The following is a 21,092-nucleotide window of genomic DNA, read 5'->3' on the forward strand; positions in this document are numbered from 1 at the left end:
TCCTATTCATCACTCTTTATTTCTTGGCTATTGTTTTATTTCTTTGACTTTGTTTTTCGTTATAATGTCCTTGGTATTTTCTATCACCTTTTCTGTTATCAGACTGGGCAACAATTTTGATGACACATATACAGCAGAATTATCTTATTATTCCGTAGCTCCTGCTGTCAATTCTGATTTTTGTGGCAGTTGTACTTGTGCTTGTTATTTGCTTCTGATTTGCCTTAATTTACTGTCATATTCATTATGAATTTTCTGTCTGTTTCAATGCAGTTGCCATTTATTTTGTTCTTGTTATTCTTCAATAATAATACAGGACTGAACTCTGAAAATGATGCTGATGTTGGAATGGTGTTTTTAATATACTGTTTAACGTCCAGTAGCAAATATTTCATGCATATAAGCGATGATAATATGTTATTATTTTATGAATATGAACCATACTCTTGTGTTGAAGGCCATACTTTAACCTATAATTTACTTTTTAAACATTGGAACTTGGAAGCACAGTTGTCTCATTGGCACTCATAAGACATCTTATTTCTATTTGTACTGGATCATCACACTGAGCTGGATTTTTAAATGTGCTAGAGTATAAGATTAGTCATTAGGTAGAAACATGACCTTACTGGGGCATGTTATCCTGACCAGAAACCAACTAGCCTTTGTTCATATTCTTGAATGCTGCTAAATAAGTGGAAAATCTGCAAATACTTGTACATTATTTTTTTTTACAAAAATGTTAAGGTTGCTACTACAAGAATGAGATAAGCATCAATTTTTGGCCTATTATATCGTACTATGTGATATGGGTTTTGCTCATACAGGCCATGCAGTGACATATAGTTGTGAACTTCTACTTCAATTTGTCTCTAGTGGAAATTTGTCTCATTAGCAATCATAAAATTGAAAATGGAAATGGGGAATGTGTCAAAGAGACAATAACCTGACCATAGAACAGACAACAACAGAAGGTCACCAATAGGTCTTCAATACCACATCTTCTTATTTTCATATTCATATTTTTCACATTCTGTGACTTTCCTTGCATGGAAATAAAAAGACATTTGCTTATAAAACCTTTATTTCACTTATTGTACTAAATATGAGAACTAATAACCACATGTAAACTTTAAATTTTACCATATATAGTTTTCAAAAATTTGGGATAAAACTAACAACCAGTAACTTATAATGCTGTATAATTTTTTTTTAAAGCTGTGCAATAACAAAACAGACTCTGACCCTTTAACTGACAAAATTGCTTAAGATTCATGGTTTAAATTTGATCAAATATATGGTACAGGTCCTTTAAAAATGGAATGATTGAAATGCTGACATTCATAAAGCAACTTCTTGCAAACAATTTAAAAAATGAAACAAACTTAACAATATGGCAAAATTTGAACTCAAAATATGATGTAAATGAAAAATAAAAGAAAGCTCTTGTGCATAAAAACACTGCACATAAAATTATCAAAGAAAAAAACCAAGCCCTTCTAAATTGATTCTTGTTAGAAAAAAAGCAATTGTTGATAAGCTTAAAAAAGCTCTTTGCATTAGCAAGAGTATTGTAAAAAAAAAAACAGCTACACAATTGCAGCTCTTTAGTTCTCTGACATAAGAGTATTGTAAAAAGTAGCTACACATTGAATAGTAACTCTTTATATCTCTGATCCAAGAGTATTGTAAAAATTTGCAAAAATGTATTTTGTGTGGCTTGAGTTATTTGTCTAAATGGCAGAAAAGATATTGTAAAACCTTGGTTTATTCAAATCCAAGGTCTATGCAAAACAATGCGTACAGATTCATGTCTATAAAAGGTAAATGTATTAATGCACTACACACGACTGTTCATTCAGACTAGACTTGTTTGAGAACTTCTGGGGCGAGACTGCAAGTTAGACCAGTTCCGTCTGGTTCAATGTTGAGTGCTGTTACTACACCATCATTCACTACCATTGAATATCTGTTAAAATAAATATAAGACATGTTCATTCTACAGGTTTACTTGAATGATTTACAATTTAGATCATATGTTTAATTTGAATTTTAATACCTGACAATTTCAGTTTGAAAAGAACAGAAAGATTGTAGGTCATGTATGTTTTTTTAATTTTAGTTCATTTATATGTTTTTGGAGTTAAGTATGACAAACATCAGTCCATTTTCATGGAACTAGTAGTACACATTTTTGATAAGGGTCAAGTTGAAGTCCGCCTCCAGGTGGAGGATTTTTTTGCTGTGTTGAAGACCGTCGGTTTTTTTACTCTTTGGTCATGTTATCTCTTTGACACATTCCCCATTTCCATTCTCAAATTTATGCACCAAGTTCATGACCTTCAGATTAAATTTTAAAGGTTTTTCTTTCACATACTATATACTAACCTCTTAGATCTTTTGCTTCCTAATGGACCACTCAAGTCAACTTCCAAGTCTACAGCCTGAAAAATAAAGATATTATATTCAATCACATGATAATTTCTAATGATTTCATTGGGGAGAACATGAGCTATTTCTATTACAATCTGCACCACTAGCCACTAGTCTGATGCCCCAGACTAGTAAAATTTATTAGAATAGTTAGTATTTGCAAAACTTTGTTTAAACACACTAAAAGAATGTTGGATTTTTGGTCTATGGACAAGTAGTTTTTTAGAAGTAGAATTTTAATTACCGGGTATTCATTATTTTTGGGATGTTTTTATACCTCAACAAGAGGCTGTCACAACGACAGCAAACCAGATTTATTAACATTTATTTGTGTCCTGGCAATATCACAAGAACCATTACTGATGAATGGTGAAAGTGAAAATCGTCAATATCAAATTTGACCTCCATTTTGTCATCAGTATCAACATAATAAAATTTGAAAAGCTTAGATTGAATGGTTCATGAGTAAATGCAACAACATGAATGGAAACCCCATTTTATAATCTTTCAAGAACCATAACTCCTGACGGGTAAAAATTAAAATCATCATTATTGAACTTGACCTCTATTTTGACATCAGTAACGGCATATTAAAATTTGGGAAGCTTTGGTAGAACAGTTCATGCGTAATTGCAAGGACACGACTGGAAACTCCATTTTTCAATCTTTCAAGAACCATAACTCCTGAACAGTAAAAGTCAAAGTCGTCATTATTGAACTTGACCTCTTTTTTGTCATCAGTAACGACATATTAAAATTTGGTAAGCTTTGATAGAACAGTTCATGCGTAAGTGCACGGACACGACTGGAAACTTCATTTTTCAATCTTTCAAGAACCATAACTCCTGAACGGTAAAAGTCAAAACCGTCATTATTGAACTTGACCTCCGTTTTGTCATCAGTAACAACATATTAAAATTTGGGAAGCTTTGGTAGAACAGTTCATGCATAAATGCACGGACACGACTAGAAACTCAATTTTTCAATCTTTCAAGAACCATAACTCCTGAATGGTAAAAGTCAAAATCGCCATTATTGAACTTGACCTTCATTTAGTTGTCAGTAACAACATATTAAAATTTAAAAAGCTTTGGTTGAATGGTTCATGAGTTAATGCACGGACAACATTTGATTGCCGCTGACCGACCGCCTGCCCGACCGCCCGCCCGCCGTACACCAAATCAATAACCGACAGTTTTGTCACAAAAATCCGGTTAAAAATGGCAATGGACAGGTTTTGAAATAGCAAAACGTAGCATCTTTGAATGCAGAATTCCAAATCTCAAATATTAATATTGGTAAAATTGTATGAATAATTGACAGGATGGTAGCCCTTGGCTAGCCAAGATGAGAACAACTACAGGAGCAAGATTGAAACTCCAACTTCAGTGCTCAGACAGGCTATAGTGATGATGTGGATTAACTACACAGACCACAAGGTCCCCACAAAACTACAAACAAATTTCTTTTTAAGAAAAAAAAACCTTTTTCGTGAAGTGTTTCAGCTTGAGTTATGTAAAAGGAGCCATCCCAAATGTGAACTATTAATTACTGTAACAAACTTATAAATAATTCAGAAAATGTTTTAAAATCATTTCAAGTTAAACTAATAGTGATTTTCAAATAACCTGATACATGTACTTCCATAAATTAAAAAAAAAAAGGCTAAACACAGCTATCCAAATAATACCCTAATGTGTCAAGCTGTCAATCCTACTGTGTTGAAACAAAAATAAACCTAAATAAAGCCCCCAGTTGTGAATGAAAGTGTAATGCAACTTATACTGTATTACGTATCTCTAGATCATTTCTATATTTAGAAGATTATGTTAAAGACAAAAGGAAGTGTATTAACATAAGTACTGTCACGACTGTATAACTTATATATCACGATTGTGTTAATCTCCTGAATTTTATGTAATACTTGCAACTGGACATTTAACAGCTCATATATCAATTCATCTAACATAAAGGGATGCAAAGACGGTGTAAATTTTATATCAAAGTATGCGATAATGTAAAAAATTACTCTTGACCATGCTGATTGAGATTTCATATGGTTTATACATACATATTTTTACAAGTCCAAAGTCCATCTCCTAACTTACTTGAGGGTCCCCCTTCATCAAAATCCTGGAACCCCATCTGGGTATATTGCTTATAACATAAGATTAATCATATGTAATATTTGATCTTCTAAGCATAAAGAGGAAACTTAGAATCAATTATAATTTTGAAAAGCTTTAAATGTACAATAATTGCAAAATATTGAAACTTGGAAAATATACCAGAGCGATGGAATTATTTATGAATCACAGAAATTTTTTTTGGAAGCAAGTATTGTGGAGATAACTTGTTGCATAATTTATATGAAATTCAGGGAAATTAATCAAATTAGATTTGACTAAAAAGCAACTAGTTATCCAAGTATTCTGTAAAATATCAGGAAAAAATAAATAGATATATCCTAATTTTTTTCTTCATACTTCCTTAAAATCGTTGACCACAGTAATCTCATCCTAAAAAATTATCAAATTTTGTTTCATTTTAATTTAAAAACAAAACAAAATTTCCTTGTACAATCTTTCTAAAATAACAGTATTTGTTTCTCCAAATATCTGGAAAACAAGAAGTCTGAAGATAACCTACATTTTAGAAATTAAAATTATAATTTTTACTTTTTTCTTAATTTATCATTTAGAATGTCTATTCTGGATGTAAAAGCATTTAAAATGTGATCAAGAACACAGCGCATCAATTCAAAATAGTGAGCCAAAATGCATGAAAAATACAAAACATGAGCAAATTTGAAACCAAATAAATGCTTTTAACAACCTATACTCCCCAGATGTCAATCAATAGGCATAGTTATACAAACTTATCAAATTTAACAAATGTCATGCAAAAAGTGCAAAATCTGTATCTGAGGTCCATGCATCCAAAAAGGTTATACTAAGTTTGCAGGAATATTAAAATAACAAAAGGTCCTGCTAAATTGTTGAACCTTTGATCAATTGATATAATAAATAAGAAGAGTTGGTATGATTGCCAATGTTTCAAAGAGAGACCATAATATGTAGAAGTAAGCAACTACAGGTCTATAATACAGCCTTCATCAATGAGCAAAACCCTGGTATACTGCATATAATGTTATAGAAGGCCAAGACATGACAAATGTAAAACAATTCATACAAGAAAACTAACTGCCTGACTTTCAAACAAAACAATAAACGAAAAACAAATATAGTGAAACCTGTTTAAACCGAAACCTCTTCAGGACTTTATATTTGGTTCCGTTTTGACCGATGTTTGGTTTTATCAGGTTTTTAACACAAATAATTTGATATGACAGTGCTTTTAAAAGAACATGCTTAGTTTATACAGGTTTTTGGTTCATGCAGGTTTCAGTTTATCCCGGTTTCACTGTCTTTTAAACAGCAACAATCAACAACCACCATAATTGGAACTTCACTTTATGTCCTCTTAGCGCAAAAGATGTTTCTTAAATTCAGCATAACATGTCAAAACTTCTACACACGTATTAGCCAAACAGTGCTTATAAATTGACATTACAAAGTTATCAATTTGATTATGATAAGTTTTAGCTGTAGCAACATACTAAACTAAGAAAAACACCTATACTGAAAATAATTTGGGAAATTGATTTTTCCGCCCATACGTGTCATCATAATTTATTATCTTTATTAATAATCTTACAGGGTTATTTCCAAATCAAATCTTGAACAGTCTGCCCATTTTAACGATTTTATTTCCAGTGTTCCTTGAAAGGGGTTTTAATGTAAGGGTACAACATTTTCCCCTGAAAAAATACAACCCCAAAAAAGCTTTGGTTACATCCACATTTGAAGCTCTGATTCTTTTCACGAATTTGGCTATACTTTTTGGACCTTTTGGATTATAGCTCTTCATCTTTTATATAAGCTTTGGACTTCAAATATTTTGGCCACGAGCATCACTAAAGAGACATGTTTTGTTGAAATGCGCATCTGGTGCAACAAAATTGGTACCGTTGATTTTATTGAAACAATACAGTAGAAATGGAAGGATTTTTTTCTTTTTCTGTAGAAAATAGAAGGATTTTTTTGTCTTTTTCTATGTGTTTACACTTTGGTTTCCATGGAACCAAATTGACAAAGTCTAACATCTATTGTATGTATGACGTCGGAGAATTTGAATAAGTGGTTCTTATTTGACTAAAAAATCAAGATACTTCCTAGCAACCACTGTTACAATTGATTTTTATTATTTTGTCAATCATTTACCATAGTGATATAAATCCAGAAGTACTACATTTGTACTAAGCAAATAAAATCAGTAAAACACAAAGCTTTGATCCTTTTTGGGAGAACATTTGCACGATAACTTTGATAACTAATGGCAGTCAACCCACTTCAACATGGAAATTCAAATATGAACAAAATATATAACTATATAGAACTCAAGTAGGTATTTCATTTTTTAAACCACAAAAAAGTATTTTCATGTGTGTAAGGTTATCTGATCTACCCCTTATTACTTTTTATTTTATCTAATAAGGATGTACCGTAGTCAAAGCAGATATGCAGTTGCTTAGACTATAAATCTTAAATAACACAAAGAACTACCAGTATATTCAATTGAAGTAGGCATGATGTTTTTTAAAGACCACAAAATAGAACATTCGTGTGTGTAAGATTATCTAGTCTATTTCTTTCTACATGCTTTTCTTTTATCTTATAAGGATGTAAGTAAAGCATTTATGTAGTTGCTCAGACTATAACATTTAAATGAAACAAAGAACTACCGGTATATTCAATTGAAGTAGGCATGATTTTTTTTAAAGACCACAAAATAGTACATTCAAGTGTAAGGTTATCTGGTGTACCCCTTACTACATTGTTTTCTTTTTATCTTTTAAGGATGTAGTCAAAGCATATATGCATTTGGCTAGACTATAATAGTTTTTAAACAGGCTAATAAACTAACAATCGAACTGTTTCTAATCAAAATAAATCTGTATAAATAAAAATAATTTTGCATTATTTGTTTTTTATGCCCCACCTACAATAGTAGAGGGGCATTATGTTTTCTGGTCTGTGCTTCCGTTCATCTATTAGTTTGTCCGTCCGTCCGTCCGTCCCTCTGTTCTGGTTAAAGTCTTTGGTCAAGGTAGTTTTTGATGAAGTTGAAGTCCAACCAACTTGTAACTTAGTATACATGTTCCCTTTGATAAGATCATTCTAATTTTAATACCAAATTAGATAATTTATTCCAATTTCACAGTCCACTAAACATAGAAAATGATATTGCGAGTGGGGCATCTGTGTACTGTGGACACATTCTTGTTTTACTATGTGAAATGTACATGTGAATGATGTGATGAATATAAAATAATAAGTTTGCAATTAGCAACTCATTTGTCTATTTTATCTTGTAACATAATACAGCATTTTTCCTTTGAAGTTTTTACGTGATAATCTGCTTAATAGTTGGTTTCTGAAAAACCATGGTTTGATATAAAGATCGATAGGTTTTTCCATTAAAAAAAAAATCATGACATACTTTGTGCTTGCAATTTCATGTAGATAGGCGGAGCTTAGACTATGGTTTAATCTGATAATTTTCATGTTAAACCATGATTTAAACCCCGCCTCTTTGTTACGACTCCATGTGACTGACAGTTAAGTGAATGCTCAACACGAATGAACCGGCTGATTTTCAAAAATTGACTGGATCTATTTTCTTGTGCACGTGATAAGCATGTGATAAGTATGGGGCTAGAACGACATTCTCACTGGGTTTTTATGGGATAAAAATCACTAGGCCACTTTTGAATGATGTTACAAAACATATACACCACACCTTACACCTGCGGATTCATCATTTAAATATGTTAACTCATTAATAGCGTGGTATATATAATACATTGTACTTGTGAATTAGATATGTAATGTAAAAAAAAATAATTTTGCATTTTGCAACTTATTTGTTATTTCATTTTATGATATAGACATGTGAGTTATATAAAATGATATAATTCTGCACTTTGCAACTTATTTGTCTATTCTATCTTATGGAATATACATGTCATGCATGTGATGAATGTTAAAAATAAGTTTGCAATTTGCACCTTATTTGCCTATTTCAAATTAGATATAGACTTGATATAGACTTTAATGTGACGTAAATATCATGTGTACATTGTATATATTGATCATGACAAGGAAATAAAGACTGAAACTGGAAGTATTTACAAAATCTTGGTCCTCCCTCTAGTCAAGTGCTATTTCTATATAAAGATATATAATGGGTTCAGTGGTTTATTATTAATGTCATACTCTTTGAGGACCTGGATGAGGAAATCTTCTTTCTGTATTCATTTATCATTTGTACTTATTTTTGTTTATATATTCTTTAATATTTAAGTCTTGTAACTATAATTTTCTTTAACCTCTATACCTCTTTAAAAATATTTTTATTCCTTACCTATTTATTTCTAATTCATCAATATTAAAGGTCATTATTTGATATAGTTACTAAAGTTCTATATAAAACAAATGCCATCTTTAGAGCCTCATTAGTAAAGACGTCACTACTGTATATATTTAGTCATTAGTTTTATTTTCTGACGATGCTATCAAGCATGAATCATTTACTTATACTATTTTTAAACTTTTGGAATTCTACCACAAAAATATATAAAAACAGACAAAGAAACTTTTCAGTCATAAATTGTAAGATGCTAGGATTGTAATCATAAAAGAGATACCAGCCTCAATCTTGTGTGATATAAAAGAAATTTTTCCAGGTGACTAAATTTCATATGCAACCATGGAGAGATGCAACTCACAAGTGAAAATTTCATGTCAGCTTTGCGATGGATCACAAAATCTCAAATGGCGCTGCATAGACTGTAGGATTACTATTTGTGATGGCTGCAGCGTAATTCACTCCAGAATCCCTTTTATGTCAGAACATATGGTAGTGAAATTTGGAGACATTTCTTCGTGTAATATGGAATTACGATTAGAGGAAGAAATCAAGAAAATGACATGTAAGAAACATAACAATGTGACATACACATTCTTTTGCCGATCATGCAACTTTTTGGTTTGCACCAACTGCATTTTTGATATCCAGTCAGATCACAACCTTCATGACCTTGCAGAGATTTCAAAATTTGTAAGTGAAAATTTTTCAAATGACACAAACACTTTAGTAGAGGACACAAAAAAAAAATCGTTCACAGATTCTGGATATGACGATAAAATCATTCACCAATTGGAAAGTCAAGGTAGTTCCGACAATACTTTTTGCATGCTGATGAAAGATTTCGAAGTTGTTCACACCGTCAGCACACATTTACCGTCAATCAATAAAATGACCATATCAAATAATGACGAAGCCTATGTGTGCAGTATTGACAGAAACAGCATAGTGAAATTAAAAATGAACTCAACTAGATTTTTAAACAAGAAACTAAAGCGTTCTAAATCAAAACAGTTGGAGCATACTGAGGGCTTCCAGCCAATTGATATCACAGTTGATTCCAATGGAGATGTACTCTTTTTGTCAAGGTTTGATAAATGTCTTAAATCCGTAACCAAAAACTCTCAAGGGAAAAGACAAGTGTCTGACATTCGAAGCTTTCATCCTTTAGAACCGATCTGTATTCACTGCGAAAAAGACAGAAACGGAAAGATCTGGATAGGTCTTACCGAAGGTGATTCTGACTTTGAAATAACGAAAAACAGCATTCGTCAAGTTGTTGCCTTAAATCAGAATGGCAAGTTGTGTAATACGTTGGAATTTTCAAAAGCACAAAGAAAACTTTTTACGCTGCCGTGGACAATAAAAAACAATAAAGACAAAGGAATCTGCGTCATTGACAGAGTCAGTCAAACTGCTGGAAGAGTTATTTCACTTGATGAGGACGGACACTTGATGTGGATCTACACCGATCTTCATTCAAGTTTTAGTGAGCGCCCATTTAATCCATCTGATCTAGAGATCACAAATTCTCAAAACGTTATCGTGTCAGATGCCGCAAACAATGCATTTCATGTTCTGAACAATACCGGTGATCTTATCTTCCATCAATCATCAATTCATTTAGGATTACAGATGCCTTGTAGCTTGAACATTGATAAAACTGGGCATTTATGGGTAGGCTGTCTGTGTGAAGCCAATTCAAGAGATAGGGTTGGAAAGATTTATAAAATCCAAATTGCTGGAATATAGTGATTTAAGTTCTGGTTAAGTTTATTCCTTGGAATTAATGAACTTAATAAACTTTATAACAGTCTATCAGTTTTGTTTTGATTCTAATATTGTACAAAATTGAAAAAATATATAAAATAGAAATAACAATAGTCTTCTTGTGTTTCTTTTTCCTTTTCAGATATAAACATTACAAAAATTCACTTAATTTCCTTTTAGGAAATAAGTAACATCAAAACTTCATTTACAAAACCTCACCATTGTAACAAAGGGGCGTAAAGCAGACACCATGGAATTTATCATTTTACACAAACTTTTTTCTATACTGAAATATTACCGTGTATTCTGTTTAGTATAACAAAGCCCTTTAAATTATTAAGATTAATTTTTCAAACTTTTGTTGGCTTTTGTTTTCTTTTCCTGCTTAAACTACAAAGAAATTTTTGTGCTTCTAAAAGTTTGAGTTTCAAAAAGGTATAGTAGTATAAGGAAAAATTTCTTTCATTCCAGTTCCAATGACCTAAAAGGTTAGAAAAATCAAACGCCTACTTTGAAGGCACACTAGGTATACATTTTTTTTTAGTTGGATACGAAAACTTCTATAACAAGAGGCTCTCAAGAGCCTGAATCGCTCACCTGAATTTTTTTGGTTAAATATCTCATCAATGATTATTTTGGCTTTTCAATTTATTTAAATGTTCTTTGAATCGTCCTATTTTCTTCAAAAGCAAAAAAAATAAATAATTTTCTCCCATGTTCTATTTTAGCCATAGGAGCTATGTTTCTTGACATACAAGGAAATAAAATATAAAATTTATACTAGATACTCTGAAACTCATTTAGCCTAAGTTTGGCTGAAATTGATACAGCAGTTTCAAAGGAGAAGATTTTTTTAAAAGTAAGTCAACATGATGAACAAATTGTAAAAAAAAACCTTTAAAGGGCAATTACTCCTTAAGGGGTCAATTGACAATTTTGGTCAAATTGACTTATTTGTAGATCTTACTTTGCTTAACATTTTTGCTATTAACAGTTTATCTGTATCTATAATAATATTCAAGATAATAACCAAAAACTACAAAATTTCTTTAAAATCATCAATTCAGGGCCATTATACCTGAAAAACCAGTTACCCAATTCGGCTTAAAATTTCAGGACAGGTAGACCTTGACCTAATAAAAACTTTAACTTCTTGTCTTATTTGCTCTAAATGCTGGAGTTTTTGAGATATAAGCCAAAAACTGCATTTTATCCTGTGTTCTATTTTTAGCCGTGACGGCCATGTTTTTTTACGAAATAGAAATTAAACACAAACTTTATTTTATACACCCTACTGATCATTCTGTTGCAGTTTGGTTGAATTTGGTTGAGTAGTTTTAGAGGAGAAGATTTTTTAAAGTTAGCAAATATGATGAACAAATTGTGAAAAATTGTCATTAAAGGACAATAACCCCTTAACCCTTTCCTCCATTGATTTTTTTTTTGCATACTTGATTCGCATAGGATTTTTTTTATAAAATGCTGAACTTATGCTTTGAAGTATTAAGGCATTGTGAAAAACAACTATTTCATCAAATAAATTTAAGTCGGATATTCCAATGATATTCCTTTACATATTGGATACAAACTTTATTAAGTCAACTGCAGACACTTTGTAGTAAAAGTGTTTCAACTGAGGTACTACACAGGCGTCAAAAGGCGTCATTATGGAGTAAGGGGGGTGGCGTCAAAAGGCGTCATTATGGAGGAAAGGGTTAAGGGGTCAATTGACAATTGTTGTCATATTAACTTATTGTAGATCTTACTTTGCTGATCATTTTTGCTGTTTACAGTTTATCTTTATCTATAATAATATTCAAGATAATGACCAAAAACTGCAAAATTTCCTTAAAATTACCAATTGAGTTGCAGCAACCCAACAATGGGTTGTTTGATTCATCTGAAAATTTCAGGGCTGATAGATCCTAATGAACATTTTAACCCCCATGTCAGATTTGCTCTAAATGCTTTCGTTTTTGAGATATAAGCCAAAAACTGCATTTGACTGCTATATTCTATTTTTAGCAATGGCGACCATGTTTGTTGATAGATCAAAACTTCGGATACAATTTATGAACTAGATACCCTAAGGAACATTCAGTTAAAGTTTGGAAGTATTTGGCCTAGTAGTTTCAGAGGAGAAGATTTTTGTAAAAGTTAATTAAGATTAACGAAAAATGGTTAAAAATTGACTATAAAGGGCACTAACTCCTAAAGGGGTCAATTGACAATTTTGGTCATATTAACTTATTTGTAGATCTTACTTTGCTGATCATTTTTGCTGTATACAGTTTATCTTTATCTATAATAATATTCAAGATAATGACCAAAAACTGCAAAATTTCCTTAAAATTACCAATTAAGTGGCAGCAACCCAACAATGCCTGAATGGGTTGTTTGATTCATCTGAAAATTTCAGGGCTGATAGATCTTTACCTAAAGAACATTTTTACCCCATGTCAGATTTGCTCTAAATGCTTTCGTTTTTGAGATATAAGCCAAAAACTGCATTTGACCCCTATGTTCTATTTTTAGCAATGGCGACCATGTTTGTTGATAGATCAAAACTTCGGATACAATTTATAAACTAGATACCCTAAGGAACATTCAGTTAAAGTTTGGAAGTATTTGGCCTAGTAGTTTCAGAGGAAAAGATTCTTGAAATAGTTTACGACGACAGATGACGACGGACGCAAAGTGATGGCATAAGCTCACTCGGCCCTTCGGGCCAGATGAGCTATAAATGACATTGTATAATATTATTTTATAAGCTACTTTTGCAAAATAAAATTAATAGGTGTAAGAAAAAGACTTTAAGTTTAAAATAAATATATAACTCAATTAAGAGCCAGAAAAAAGTCAATAAATGGTATAAAGTTTTCATATTTATACAATTCAGGACATTCACTTGAACATGAAACATTAAAACTTGTTGAAACCTAAACCAATAGTCATCTATAAAATTGTAAATTAAAGATTGGTGTCCCTAATGTTGTATATAACCTACAGGCACATGACAATGAAAATAATTATCTACACAGTTTCATAAGATGTGTTAAAAAATAATAGGGTTTTCCACAAAGGAAAAATACCACAGGTGGAAAGTTAAGATTAATCATGTTAATATGTCCTGTCTTTCGTATTTACTATAAAATTGTACGTTATTCTTCAACTTTAAAATACACCAATTATGTATTTTAGGACTTTAATTTAATTTCTAGGATAGCGATAATGTCTTGCACAATATTTTTAATCTGCCAGGTACATCTTTTAATCTGATTTTTTACAAGTAACTCTTCTGCTAAAACAGTGCTTAAATAGTTAGTCATTGTCACTCAATGCATAGTTTGCACTGTGACAATATTATGCAATAACCAATCACTTAAATCAATCTAAGGATTAGGAAACCAGCACTTCAAACACATTACAATTTATTGGTAATAAAACAAATTAAGTCCGGGTAAATTAAGTGCAATTCTTGCATAATGATTTATAATTTTCAACTTTTGAATAGGTTTTTTTAGATGACCTTGACTACCAATGAGGACCTTGCATAGTTGGTGCCTCTTTATTCTTATTTTCCATTTATATTTAATAATTTCATTTTGGATGTAACACTTCTTCAGATGGCTGACAGTAATTTGTCTATAAGCTCTTAGACATAATTTTGTCATGTGACTTTGATGCCATCAATGTTTTTTCCTGATTTACTCCAGCTTAAAATGGAATTCAGAATTAAACAATAAGGAATGAATGCAATATTTTTTCTGTCTATTCGAAATAACATAAAAAATGTGGTGCCCATTTTTAAAAAACCTGCTATGCATCAGGTAATTGGCAATACAATTTTGTATTTGGAGCACAGCTACACTATTGAGCAGTGCTTTACTCCTGCATAGACTTTATACATATTAGTTGAAACCAAAACAGTAGACAGTTTGAATGAAATCAAATTGATAATTTTCGAATTTTACACAGTGTGTACAGTAGAAAAGAAAGAATACACATGTACAGGGTATTCATCCATGACCTAAAATCAGAACATGCACAGTAAAAAACACTAAAAGCATGACCCAAAATCAGTACATGCACAGTAAAAAACACTAAAAGCATGACCCAAAATCAGTACATGCACAGTAAAAAACACTAAAAGCATGACCCAAAAATCAGTACATGCACAGTAAAAAACACTAAAAGCATGACCCAAAATCAGTACATGCACAGTAAAAAAAACTAAAAGCATGACCCAAAATCAGTACATGCACAGTAAAAAACACTAAAAGCATGACCCAAAAATCAGTACATGCACAGTAAAAAACACTAAAAGCATGACCCAAAAATCAGTACATGCACAGTAAAAAACACTAAAAGCATGACCCAAAATCAGTACATGCACAGTAAAAAACACTAAAAGCAAAGTGCTTTTAATGCTGTTCTAAGTCTTCAATCACAGTGAGGCCTTCAACACAGAGCAAAAACTCTCACCAAACTCAAAGTTTAAGACAGCCCCTAGCAGCTATTTGCTATATATGCAAAATGGTGATCACGACACAACTGTGAATTAAAGAACAAAGCCGTCTTAGTTATATCAATAAAATACATCTGGATAAATAAACATCATGAAAAAGTTTTCAAAAGACAGCTGATATTGAGATTGTATTCTCTAGAAAGTACATAAAGATATCTCAAAGTTAAAATGCCTGGTATAAAGTATCAGGAAAATGAAAACCTTTTTCTATAAAGGAAATTAACATTTCATAGGAAATAGAATAATAAACATAAAGGTACTGTGATTCTCAAATACCTTAGAACACAGAATGCTATATGTACATTAAAAAGCATGAATAGAGTTGCTATAATAAGGCATCATTTTGTACCCCGTGCTTGAATATTAAAATGCATTAAAATTTGGAAAGGTAATAAAGGTTATAAACTCTCATACTTTCAGATGTTTATGATTTATGATTCCAAACGTTTAGCTAGTTTCTTTTACCTATTGAGTAAACAATGCATGGGCTGAATAGCCAGTCAAGGTCGTTAAAACTCCCATCGTACCTATTGAGAAAGGCTGTGAAAATTCCTACCCACACAAAATGGACAGGAAGTTATAAGTTTAAATTTGGCCATAGTAATACAGTTGTCTTCAGAAAATTACTAAATTTAGATATAGGATTTTCTTTTTTAAATCATATGTAAATAGAGATGGGCATAGCACATTTTACAGCAAATCCCAAATGTACGTGATGCAATTATAGTCGCAAAAACTTTGACTTCCACAAAATAAGCAAAACAAAAGCTTTTATTATAAAATAAGATAGTCTTGTTCTTTTGAAGCCTGTTTATAATGTCCAGAAATTAAATAATTAACATCACATTTTTGTAAATTGTTCAACAAACATGACAAACGTCACACTTAATGCATGCAAAAAAATATAATTTAAAGAATACAATATTTATACCCTCATTAAAAGCATTTTAAGAGAGAACACTTTATTGCAACTATCTCGACCATCAATTATAAAAGAAACAAAAGGATATTGGTACTACGCCTTGACACAAAATCATTATGGGCAAAAACAAATACAACACAAAAAACAAAGGGATAATGCTTTTATTATAGTTCTTCATCTCAAAGACACACTGAGGCTTTTTACAAGTAGTAAACACACTCTCACCTCACTGCAAGTGTTTGTCACACTTTTTGTTAGGAACTACTGAACAGTTTGACTTCAAACTTGGTCAGCAGCACTACAGCTATGAATTGGAATATGTGAGCACTAATCATTCTAATAGGATCTGCCAGACACTGGCTTTGTGTTAACAGGTCTATACTTTGCATTTTTCATTATGTTACATGATAAAAAAAATTGGTAACTCATTTTTTCTAGAACTTCTAAACATAAACTTCACATTTGTTAAGTAACTGTGCAAGACCTTCAAACATTGCTCCCTGTACTGGTAGCTTGCAAATGAACATTTTTTGGGGGGAGGGGTATAACAGACAAAGGAGTTACATTGTCCATGAAAATAAACTTTTCTGGAAAGTCAAGACAATAATAAATGACAGACAGTAAAAAAGTTTAAAAGCAGTTTTGTCAAGAGAAATTCCAGAAATGAAGAAAATAAAAAAAATTCTAAATATCTAAGGGAAATAACTCTATATCTACAATATAATTTACCTGCACAAAAATCATGACTATATAAAAGACACTTTAAGTGTAAACTCTGAATGACTGACTGAAATGTTTGAAGAAAAAGACCAAATACTTTTTAACTTTACCTTTGTAAATGCTCCACATGTGTCTGCCAACATTCTAACCTGAAATTAAAAAGAAATCATGTTACATATATATATTTAAATAACAGTACAAATAAGATTCAATAAGAGAGCTCACAAGCTTCTTATTACGATGAAAATACGATATTTCCTCTTATTTGAAGTGTGACATCAACACATTTTAAATTGTTCAGATCAAATACATGAAATATGAGGATTTATTCAACATGTTCAAAGTGTGAACTAGTTTAAAAACACAGCATTACTTATGTATACATACATGACACAGATGCATGGATACAGTGCCATTTCATTTTCTATAAAACATAAAACATCACCTGCATAACATTTGTCATTTATCACTGATTCCTTTTTTTTTAAGTCACCAATTTTCATGGATATTAATTTCGTGGTTATACTAAAGTCATTGTACAAATCTAAAGAAAATCTTTTCTTTATTAAAACATTCAAATGGATCACATATAACAACGAAATCCACTCAAGTTGAGTTTCACAAATAATAATGAATCCACAGTATTAAAAAAGCGACAGGGATCAGAAATTTGGTCTCTGGGACTTCCCTTCAAGTTAAAACTGTTGCCTACAATAACTTATACTAGGATACAAACCTTGCCATCAGCCTTTTGTTCTTTGCCCCATGCCCCCATTACAAATGGATCATTGACAGAAATGCATGCTACGGAGTCAACACCTTTGGATTTCATCTTGTCAAAGTTTGTTACATAGCCTGGTAAATGAGTCTGTCAAAAATAAAACATATGATATACATATTTGATTGAGTTGTTTCTTCAACACATTCACCTTTTCCATTCTCAATTTTAAATGTATAAGTATATCAGAAGTCTATAAGAAAAGACCAACCAGAAATTTAATTAAGTACATGATTGTGAAGAAAAGGCAATTAATACTGTGCAAATATAAGAAATTGGGGGCAAAATTACGAAAGTTAAAATAGCATGATACTAATCATATCATGCTAAGTATCATGCTAATAGATGGCAATATATGAAGAAGCTGATATAAAATTGTATTGAAAAATGCAAAGACTGAACAAATAGCCTTCTTCAGTTTCAAAGGCTATCAGATGTAAAACATACAAACATGACTAAGGATTTTATGTTAAAATGACTAAGTATTACAGATAAATTTTAAACTATTGATTTAATCCAAAATCTGCACTTCATGCACTTCCTGAATTTAGGTTTAAATCAGGACATGATATATTGACAATTGTACATATTTTATATAGATTATGTAATTCTAATAATTTTTTTTTTAAATTTCATATTTAACATGTTTGATCACAAATTTCGATTCATAAATTTACAGTTATATCATGATTATTGTTGGATATTACTATGATAATAATGACGATAACAATGATGATGGCCTGGCTATATTCTAAGCTCAAAATATTCCATATCAGTGACCAATCCTGAAATTTGCATTAAGGGGGCCCACTGACTACCTAAAGGGGGGTGCTCCAGTCATGATTCAGTGATTTCATAAACAATCAATCAATGTTTTCACACAAAAGGGGGGTAGGGGCTAAGTCCTCTTGAAAACCCCCTTATTCTGCCTATGAATACCATTTCATTCTTTAATTTTAGAAACAGGACCAGATGAAATAACTTTTTGAACAGTTGAATCTAGGCTATTAACCCGGGAAAAATGATTCTGGATCTGACTAAAAATTTATTTCCACCTATCTTTAATGGGTTCAAAAAACTATGATGGGATGATTGAATAAAATTGAGAATGGAAATGGGGAATGTGTCAAAGAGACAACAATTTGACCACAGAAAAAAACAACAGCAAAAGGTCACCAACAGGTCTTAAATGTAGCTAGAAATTACCGCACCCGGAGGCTGGCAAACCACCAAACTTAAATATGGAGCAGGCACAACCATATTTAACTCAGTGGTTGTCTGCCTTTGTTTTAAAAAAAAATGTCAACTAAAATCTTTTTTCATTTCCTTTTACATGTCCTACCTCAATTAACATGATTAAAGCTTCAAAGTGTTAGACTTAAACTCATATAGTATACTATTTCATTATCTATCATATATAATAATTCATATATGAATATTCAATTTCTCTTCCTACTTTAATTTTTTTCAAAGATTCTCCATTTCACCCAAGTTTAATTGCATTAATTTGACAATGTTCATGACCTTCATTGGAAGGGGAACATCATTAATTCATCTGCTTCACAAAATACAATTGTTTAGTTTATTTTCTTTATCAATATTGCTCTTGGGGACAAAGGAGGAAACCACCAAATTTAGTAAATAAATGATTTATAAACTACCATTAGTTTTAAAACTTGATACCAACAAATAGAAAAAAATCACTTTAAATTCATTCAAAATATTGAAAGAATTGAAAGCATTGGCAAACAGGAAGTAGGTACAGATGTATCTAACAACTCTGAATAGTGCTACTGTAACACCTTACAACATGTACAAACATTACAGCTAATCATTTTCAAGCTGCTTACCAAATATTAAGTACATGTACCCTTATTTTCAAAAACTGTGTCCAAATATTTGTTGGACTAGGACAAAATTTCAAAATAGACCCAAATTTTAAAGTTGGAAAATAAATATACCATAGAACATCCAGGTGTAAATGCACCAGGTACAGCCAATATGACATGCTTTCCCTTAGCAAAAGCTTCTCCGGAGTTCACTTTAGTTCCAGGATCATTCTCAAACAGATCAACTGCTGGTAACTTATCTCCGACCTACAACATAAACAAAGATTTTAAACTCTAAATATTTAAATGCAACTATTGTTCATACTTTTCCAATCATATAACCTAGTCAGCTAGAACAAACATAAAAATACTCATTCTTAATGATTTTTTTATTTTTACCAGTTTTTTAGTTCAGTTCTGTATACTATTGAGGTAAAATAATTCTGGTCAAACCAAAGCCAACAACTTTTTGGTGTTCATATTTTAGTTTAGCCAGACATGACAGACAATAAGCCCTTACATTTCCCCCAATGCATGTCTTGTTTAAATATGTATATAAAATAGCGTAAATATAAACTCAAGACATATCAGTGTCCAGAAGGGAAAGGGATCGAATACAACTGTGTCAATTTTTTCTTCTATGTTGTATACTGTGAATTATACCATTATACAGGCTTCTCATTTTTAACTTCAGTGTACATATTAATTGAATAAACTTGTGACTTGATCCCTTTAAAGCATTCTCTAATTTTAACCTGGATTTTAATCTTTATGATCATGATGATGTACATCTGGAAAATATGTTTCCTGTGAACCCTTCGAACCCCCTCTGGCTACAGGTGTGAACTCTTCTGGTCCCTATTATCATGATTATATTTTGTTGATAATTTGTGATTTGTACTAACAAACCACAAATTGTCAAACTTTCACATGGACCTATATAGAACATGTAGAAGCTAAGTTTAGAACTTTTATTCTGATAAATAAATAGATTGCACCATTTGCCATGTTTGCTGCAAGAAATGCTAGTCCGGGGAATTTAATTTACGGCTAGGATGTTGACAGTATACACTGAAAATTCAAGCATGTTTATTGTTTTTTTCAATCAATTTCGGGAACAACCACAGGTGATCTTTGTATAAAAATAAATCTATATATAAATACATTTGTACATGTATGTATATATCTTTAATTACTCTACACCATATATGTCTATGTAATTAATTTAAAAACAGAGACAAGTACAGCATGTACAAGTGTTTGTAGGTAGTATGTCACATGTTTGAGTTGTGATTCATCATGACATGCAATTAACGCAATTATCTGAACAATTAGTAATTGTCTCTGTCTACTTTCTATTTCAACTGTATAAATGGTGTCACACCTGTAAAGGCTGTATAAAAAAAAAACTTTTTTTTTTAAATTCAATGCCTTGTCAACTTATGATACTAAGAGCTAGCTAAAACACATAACTACCTTGATTGGCATGGCTGCTTGACAACTTTTGCTAATTGCTCGCTGAAAAACCACGTTACAACTGATAAGGTTTCTTAGTTGTCTCGTTGACCTTGTAGCAAACATAGTTAGCCAATCACAATCGGATAAATAACACGCTTGAACCGG

General features: G+C 31.4%; 1 protein-coding gene across 1 annotated transcript; it reads right to left on the reverse strand.

Annotated features, from left to right (window-relative positions):
• Positions 1-1,066: 1,066 nt before the first annotated feature.
• Positions 1,067-21,079, reverse strand: LOC134710997 (peroxiredoxin-5, mitochondrial-like). Its single transcript, XM_063571423.1, has 6 exons — positions 20,946-21,079; positions 19,602-19,736; positions 17,599-17,730; positions 16,973-17,011; positions 2,389-2,444; positions 1,067-1,969 (listed from the first exon to the last, which is right to left on the reverse strand). The coding sequence occupies exons 1-6, from the start codon at positions 21,048-21,050 to the stop codon at positions 1,864-1,866; spliced, it is 573 nt and encodes a 190-aa protein (XP_063427493.1). The 5' UTR covers positions 21,051-21,079; the 3' UTR covers positions 1,067-1,863.
• Between the last annotated feature and the right edge of the window lie 13 nt (positions 21,080-21,092).

This window comes from Mytilus trossulus, chromosome 3 (genome assembly GCF_036588685.1).
Source record: "Mytilus trossulus isolate FHL-02 chromosome 3, PNRI_Mtr1.1.1.hap1, whole genome shotgun sequence".
Classification (NCBI taxonomy): domain Eukaryota; kingdom Metazoa; phylum Mollusca; class Bivalvia; order Mytilida; family Mytilidae; genus Mytilus; species Mytilus trossulus.

Coding starts and splice junctions, on each gene's coding strand:
- LOC134710997 (XM_063571423.1), bottom strand. CDS start 21,050: ATGTTTGCTACAAGGTCAACGAGACAACTAAGAAACCTTATCAGTTGT. Junction 17,012..17,598: donor AACAAAAGGCTGATGGCAAG/GTTTGTATCCTA, acceptor TTTTAATTTCAG/GTTAGAATGTTGGCAGACAC. Junction 2,445..16,972: donor CATGTGGAGCATTTACAAAG/GTAAAGTTAAAA, acceptor TTTATTTTTCAG/GCTGTAGACTTGGAAGTTGA.